The 7,473-nt window shown below is 42.8% G+C and overlaps 1 protein-coding gene across 1 annotated transcript; it reads right to left on the reverse strand.

Annotated features, from left to right (window-relative positions):
• Positions 1-1,926: 1,926 nt before the first annotated feature.
• Positions 1,927-7,242, reverse strand: LOC145314785 (uncharacterized). Its single transcript, XM_080154863.1, has 2 exons — positions 3,600-7,242; positions 1,927-3,329 (listed from the first exon to the last, which is right to left on the reverse strand). The coding sequence occupies exons 1-2, from the start codon at positions 7,240-7,242 to the stop codon at positions 1,927-1,929; spliced, it is 5,046 nt and encodes a 1,681-aa protein (XP_080010989.1).
• Positions 7,243-7,473: the final 231 nt, after the last annotated feature.

Genomic DNA, 7,473 nt, shown 5'->3' on the forward strand with positions numbered 1-7,473 from the left:
TATGGTCCATGCGCAAGCATTGTTTTGAATGCCGCGTCCAATTATGAACATTTGAATCTCACCGCTTTCCAAACTGACATTAATGATAAGGATAACAAAAGGATAAAGGTTCGAGTTCACAAACGCATCACACTATTATACTTCCAATACACACCCGCCTGAAAGTGGGGAATCGAACACCACACTATTCAAATTTTCAACTTTGTGTGCAGACAATGTCCACAAAAGTCACAATTCAAAACCACATAAATTACAAGAGTTTTAAATTTTGGCCTTTTGGCCTCAAATTTGCTAGTAGTAATATTCACGAATACTCGCACTAACACAAACGACACAATTCCACAAAAATGTAGGAATAAAGGAATAGGAAATAAAACATTCTTCATTGAAAGCTTACACATTCACTACTCACTCATAACACTTATTCTCATGGCCTCACAATTTTTCGAAATAAACAAATGGTTATTTGAATTTGTTAGACCATGTAATGCAATACATAATAATAATTTAAATAAGTACCTTTAATTAGGTACCTAATCAATAATAATGATAATAATAATATTCTTAATATTAAAATAAACTTAATGCTAAACATAATCTGCATTAATCATCAAATAATTCATTCAAATCTTTTTATAAAAGAAGAATAATTACTTAAAAAACTTCTTTTCAAACAAATATTTTTTGCTAAAGAAAAGTGAAAATGCATACGTAAATCTTTCTTCGATCAAATCTTTATGTAAAAGATAGATAAGAAACAATCCTTAAATCTAGATAAACAGAATAATCAAATAAAGTAAAATTATCCTTAATCTAAACATGTCATCAAATAAAATATCCTTATATCTAAGAACATATAGAAGAACTGTATTAATTCATCAATAAAACATCAAATGAAAGTAAAACTGCATTTTTGCATATGCGAACTTTTTGATTAAGCTCAAAGTAAAAGAAAAGTCTCAAAAAGTGTTTATTTGGCAATTTCTCTTTGGCTGAATAGATAATAAGCTTTTCCGTGTACTTATTTATACAGTCTTTTAAAATTAAGAGCAATTGGGGCCTCAGTTCAACCTGAACCTCGAAAGCTTGCAGATCAAACCGACGCACTACAATTATAATAATGCCACGTGCGACGAGTCCTGTTTATGGTTATGTTTTGTTTCTTTTTTGTGTAACCGTGAACAGGATTCCTGGCGCGGGGCTCAATTCACGAACATTTCTGAAAAAGATAAAATGAAAAATGTTCCAAAGTTAAAATCTTCAAGGAAAGAAGGAATCAAAGAAACTACGAAAGAATCTTTTCAAAATTATCAGATATTTCTTAAGCTTTAGTTTTGCTGTTATGCAAGGTCTTCGGCCGAGGAAACAGAGCTGGAAGGCTTTGTATAGCAGTTTCATTAGGCTATACTCATCGAATAAAATCAAACAAATCAAAGTAAATCTGCTGTGTTCATAAAATTACTGCTTTTTTGTTTTTGGTAATCTTCAGAACGAAATTAAAATGTAATAATCTTAATATATAGTTAATATTAAATTATTTATAATGCTTGTAATATAAAAAGATATTTAAAAATGATCAAATGTGTTTCATTTATGTTCTTATCTGTATATATCATATTTCACGTCTGTTAAACAAGAAACGACAATAATGCTTCGCATCCAAATTTTTTTTTTTTTTTTTTAAAAATACGTACCTAAGATTTTTTACGCGAAAAAATCCCAGGTCCCGATCAAATAAATCCGTAAAGAAAACTTATGTATTCGAATAGAAAACTTTAGTTTTATGCGTTGGAAATAAAATTTTGAGCTCATTTATAATTTTAAACGAATTTGTAAGGAAATTTGCGTCAATTATAAATTTTAAAAAATATGCAATTGTTGAAAGTTTAAAAAAATACGCGATAAGAACGATACTAATAAAAATACTTAATCGTCTTGGGAATCATCTTGGGGTAGGTTTACTTTCAACAATCGTCTTGAAGAAATCTCGTTATCCGTGGCTTCAACATCATCGGACAATTTGAAACGGGCTACAACTGTACGGCCACCGCCTCGTACGTCTTGAACTCTGCCAAGGCGATACTTCTTAACCAAGTTGGTGCACCCGTCAACAAGAACGACATCTCCAACGCTCAGCGGAACTTGATTGCGCCTCCACTTTACCGTGCGCAATAGCTCAGGCAGCAGCTGCTGCTTGTAGACTTCATGGAACTGTCTAGTCAGCTCCTCCAGATGGCTTAAACGGCGTGTAATTCGATCTCTGGAACCGGTTTCGAACGAGCAAATCCCGTCGTTAGCTCTGCCACCCAACAAATCAGCAGGAGAAATGATTCTCCATGTATTAACATCATTCCCTTGTGTAGCATAGCTCAAGGGTTTAGAGTTTAAAACTCCAGCAGTTTCAGCAGTCAGCAGCAACAACTCGTTGTGATTGACAACAGCTCCACACAACTTCTTATTGAGGACACGCTTGACCATGGCGACCTGGCGCTCAACACTTCCTACATACGAATGAGCGCCAGTCGGTACAAGGTGCCACTCAAAACTCACATCAGATTTCTTCATAACTTCATCAAGTATTCTTTTCGAGCCAAGAAAATTGGTGCCGCGATTAGTAGTCACGACTCTGGGCATGTTGTAGAATGCTTGAAGCTTTCTGAGGCCAATAATGACAGCCTCAGTACTGTAATCCAGCAGAACATCAATAAACACTGCTTGTGTAAAACGACAACAAATAATTAGCAACCAAACCTTGTACTTGGCTGGGTTCTTCCTGGTGCGGACTCCAGGCCTTGTAACTTCCATCGGGCCAGCAAGGTCAAGGTGAACATGGAAGAATGGAACTGAAGATTCTAACCTGTCGGGCAGGACGTCTGCCATAGTTGGGGCTGAACGACGTGCATACTCTAAACAACAACTGGAACATGACTTGACAACCTTCATAGCTTCCTGGCGGCCACGTGATATCCAAGCATACCTGCGACTCTGTACCAAAGTCTTTCTATGACCGGCATGGCCAAGTTCATCATGGGCCTGCTGTAGGAACAGTCTGGCCAAGTTATTGTGACGATCAATCAAAATAAGGCCAGGGGAATCCTTGAACAGCTTTCTCTTCCCCTCGGCTGCTGCCTCCAAGGCCTCATCTCCACGGGAACGCATCTTGAGGACTCTGAATTTACGAACAGGATAATAGCCATTATTACCAACGATAGGCCAGTACACCTCAGTCTCGTGATAATAAGGTTGAAGACTATCATATTTACCTTCAGCCTCCATAACCATCTCCTTCTCCTGGTTGTTTGATGCCAGGAATAAATCACACACCACATCTAGGTAGGTAATTGAAAAAGTGTGATTGCTATAAAACTTGGAATCAACTAGCGGCTCTTGTCCAGCTGGAACCGAAACTCCCGTCGGCTCTTGTCCAGCTGGAACCGCAACACTGATCGGCTCTTGTCCAGCCGGAACCGAAACTCCCGTCGGCTCTTGTCCGGCTGGAACCGAATCATTCATCGGCTCTTGCCTGGCCGGAACTCGTTTCTTAACAAGCAACAACTTAAAACAGTTGGCAGCTCTGATCACCGCCTGCATAGTTTTACGTGCCTGCCTGTAGGTACGTCGTGCTAAAGTTCTCCAGAAATCAGTATCAACTACCTGGACGGCCATACACTTCAATCGGACCATGCGCTGATTCATCTCAGCCTCTGGGATGGGGTGATTTACTTCACCCGCCGTCTTTACAGGCCACTGGTCCTGCTCCAGGCGCAGCCATTCAGGCCCATCCTGATACCTGGATCCTGGTGAAACATCTTGAATGGTACAGGCACCTCTGGTGGCAAGATCTGCAATGTTCTGATCTGTAGGAAGCCAGCGCCAATCCTCTGGGCTGGTCAGCTGTTGGATCTCACTCACATGATGACTGTTAAATATGTTTAACATCACTGATTCAGACACTATTTGCGATATAGCGCAAGTGCTGTCGCTAAAAAACATCTTGCCTGCTACTGCAAAGGGCAGGGCTCGGACAATTGCGTCCGCCAATCTTGCCATTAATAAACATGACAACAACTCAAGTCTTGGAATAGACTCAATCTTAACAGGAGCCACACGACTCTTGCCACTGCATAAAATCACTTCAAAGCCTCTGGCCGTTGGCCAACGTAGGTAGATGATGGCTGCGTAGGCTGAACTTGAAGCATCAGAAAACCCAATGATGGTTGGAAGCCCCAGTGGCTCATCAGGAACTAAAGAACGTTGAAATGGCACTTCTCCAAGCTTAGCCCTGTCGGCCAAACTGTCAACAAAATCATCTCTCAGCTTGGCAGGAACATGCTCATCCCATGATACGCCACTAATGCAAACCTCCCGAAGTATAAGCTTGGACTTCAGAAGTAGTGGGCACATAAGGCCAAGGGGGTCATATAATTGCTGTACGACCCGCCAAATCTCTCTCTTTGTTACACATTCTGGCATGGCTCTCCATAAATCTAACAGATCAAGGTCCTCCAGCAATTTTCGGCCCTTTATCTTGGCGCCATGATTCACCCGAGCAGGTAAAGTAAGAACATCTTCTCTGGGGGCCCATTGTATGCCCAGTACCTTAATAGGATCAACATCATCTCCAGAATAAATAACTGATTTAAAGCTGAAGTTGCCAGGTTCAATCATTTCCTTCAACTCTTCGACCATTTTGACGGCTTCTGGCTTGCTATTATGACCGCCAGTATGGTCATCAATGTAGGTACACTGCTCCAGCTTGATAGCTGGAGCATCCTGATGCAGTACAAACTTGGAACCGGTAGGTTGTTGCTCACTTCTCCACAGGTCCTGCTTCGCAACTACCTCTGCTCCCTTGACGTATTCAGATCCATAAACATCATGAACATCTTGGCGGCTGCGCCCTCCAAAAATCTGTGCTGTCAATCTCAGGGCTGTGACGGCGAAATCGCCTGCCAATTTCTCCCCGAAGTTAACTTTTTTGGTCAAGTAAACTTCGGGGTTGGCATGTTCATCCTCTGCAAACCACACTCTCTTCAGCTGCGAATCTTCATATGTGGCCGCCAAAGAATTGTAAAATTTACAGACATCACACACACAGGCACACTTGTAACTTCTGAACCGAATAAGATTGTGAAACAAAGTGTAGGTAGGTGGTGGGCCGTCCATCATAATATGGTTTAAACTTGTTCCATTGCAGGTCAAGCTAGAATTTGCACAGATTCTCAAGGGGGTAGAAATACTATCCTTGAAGGCCGTCACTAATGAATTAAAATAAACTGGACCTTCAAATGCTAAGTCTTGTGGCGTGGCTTTGACGTACACCCCACGGGACTCCGCCTCCTTGAACACCTTCACGAACACGTCATATTCGCCGTTTTTTATCATGCGCCGGCGATCACGAAGCGCGATATTATACGCCTGCCGCAAATTGTTCGGCAGCGTATGTGTTGGCAGCCGATATGGATAAGCTGCCGTCCACTCTTTCTTCACAAGATCCAATGTTAAACCTTCTTTTATCAGATCCTGTTTTCGCTGATCAACGGCTGACTTGCCTGACGCAAGTGCCAGGCAATGCCTGCAGCCCGTGCATCCACTGCACAGCCGCGGCGGCTGCACGCCTAACGCCTCCGACGATAGGAAGTCCATAGCTGCAACTTCCAACTTAGTAACTTTACAAACAACTGGCTTGCTAACAGGCTTTCCATCGGCTGAAACAACAAGGAAACCTGTTCCAAAAATGCTGCGGTATAATCTTGACTCGCCGATGAGTTTATCCGCCGCTGGGAACGTCGTGGGCGTGACATGCCCTAAGAGAATATCAAGTGGTCCATTGACCAATGAAAAATCTTGTGGCCTCATATCAAACAGAGCAGCTGCGGCGACCGGGTCCATGCTGCGCAGCCCATCTGTATGTCCAATTGTGTGCACAACAGCTGCTTCCATAACATGCTTGTTCTTGTTATGGTCAACCAGGCAGAGTTTCACTGTTGGGCATGACTGAACTTTGCCATCAGCCATTGAAATGGTAGCTACACGTCCAGTAGAGGGCAACTGCACCTTCTTGGCAATAGACTGTGTAACCATGGTGAGGTTGGCACCTGTGTCCCACATCCCAGACACAGGCACCTTCCTCTTGTAGACATCCAGGGCGTCCAACTTCTGGAGCATCAACATGTAATTATTCTCACCCAAAAATGGCGCTTCATACACAGCTGAAACCTGGGCGACAGACTCATGGAGGAGGGAGTTGTGTTTCTGTCCACAATTGTTGATCCTGCAGCCTCCAAGCTTCTCAGCACGCGGACACTCTGAGGCGCGGTGCCCTTTATTAAGACATAAAAGGCACCCGCCGATTTTCATCACAAAATCTTTCTGTTCTGGAACAGACATTGTTGTAAACTTCGAACATTTAAACAAAAAATGATCTCCACTGCAGCCGTCTGACGGACAGGACTGCTTCTTCTTGAACTTGCTAGGTGTACCAGGTTTACCTACGGCGGCCGCAGCTGCGGCAGGATTACCTTTCTTCTTGGACGGCGTGTCCAAGCCGTGGCTGCTACGCATCAATAATGCGCCACGCTGCTGTTCTAGTATATCCAGCAGCTTAGGCACGTCGGGAACGTCCATGCTCCCGAGTGCAAGGTCGAGCTTATCCTGAAACTCTTTTGGCAGTTTCTTAGATAACATCTCCAACAATAAAACTGTGAGCCATTGGCTTGTAGAAACTGCGTCCTTACCATCAGCCTTGGTCATCTGCTCGAGCTGGTTGATGGCACCTGAGAACTCGGCAAGAGCGCTAACAATCTGGCTGCTCTCGGACAATTTACCTTTCTTGTCCCAGCTGTTGAATATACACAACATCTGTCTGGTTCTGGATTTGAACAATTGGTCCAAATATGTCCATTGCGCTGCATGCGTGGCAATCTGTTGCAACTGCAGCCTCAACGGTTTATCCTTCATTACTCGTTCACAACTTAACACCATCTGCAGGTAGCTGGGCTCATGTCCAGTAGTAAGCTTCTGGAAATTCTCCTTAAATTGCGCATAAGAAGATTCTTGCCCATCAAAGCTGGGAAGGAGTTTTTCGTCTAGGTGTGGCATATACCCATGAGACGAAAACATCGGACTGGCAGCAAACGATTGGGCGCCAAATGACGGCAGCATAGGATCTACCGAGGCACCCGAGACTGGCGTAACAGGCTCTTGCTTAGCCTTTGCCAGCGTCTCCATCAGTTTAGTCATATCACTAATAATTTTAGTTGGTAGAGGTATATAATCACCTTTAATAACTTTCACTATTTGCATACAACGTTGTTGCAAACTGTTTTTGTGAGCTGCAAGATCATCACCAAGAACTAAGACCTCATTGTTTATCGCTCTTAGCTCATCTATGGCACTTTATGTAAGTTTTAACTCGCTATAGTTCTTTCGTGCCGTGATAATGTCACTATAAAAATCTTTTAGGTTATTATC

The sequence above is a fragment of the Acartia tonsa genome, chromosome 3 (genome assembly GCF_053477335.1).
Source record: "Acartia tonsa isolate MP-2025a chromosome 3, ASM5347733v1, whole genome shotgun sequence".
Taxonomy (NCBI): Eukaryota; Metazoa; Arthropoda; class Copepoda; order Calanoida; family Acartiidae; genus Acartia; species Acartia tonsa.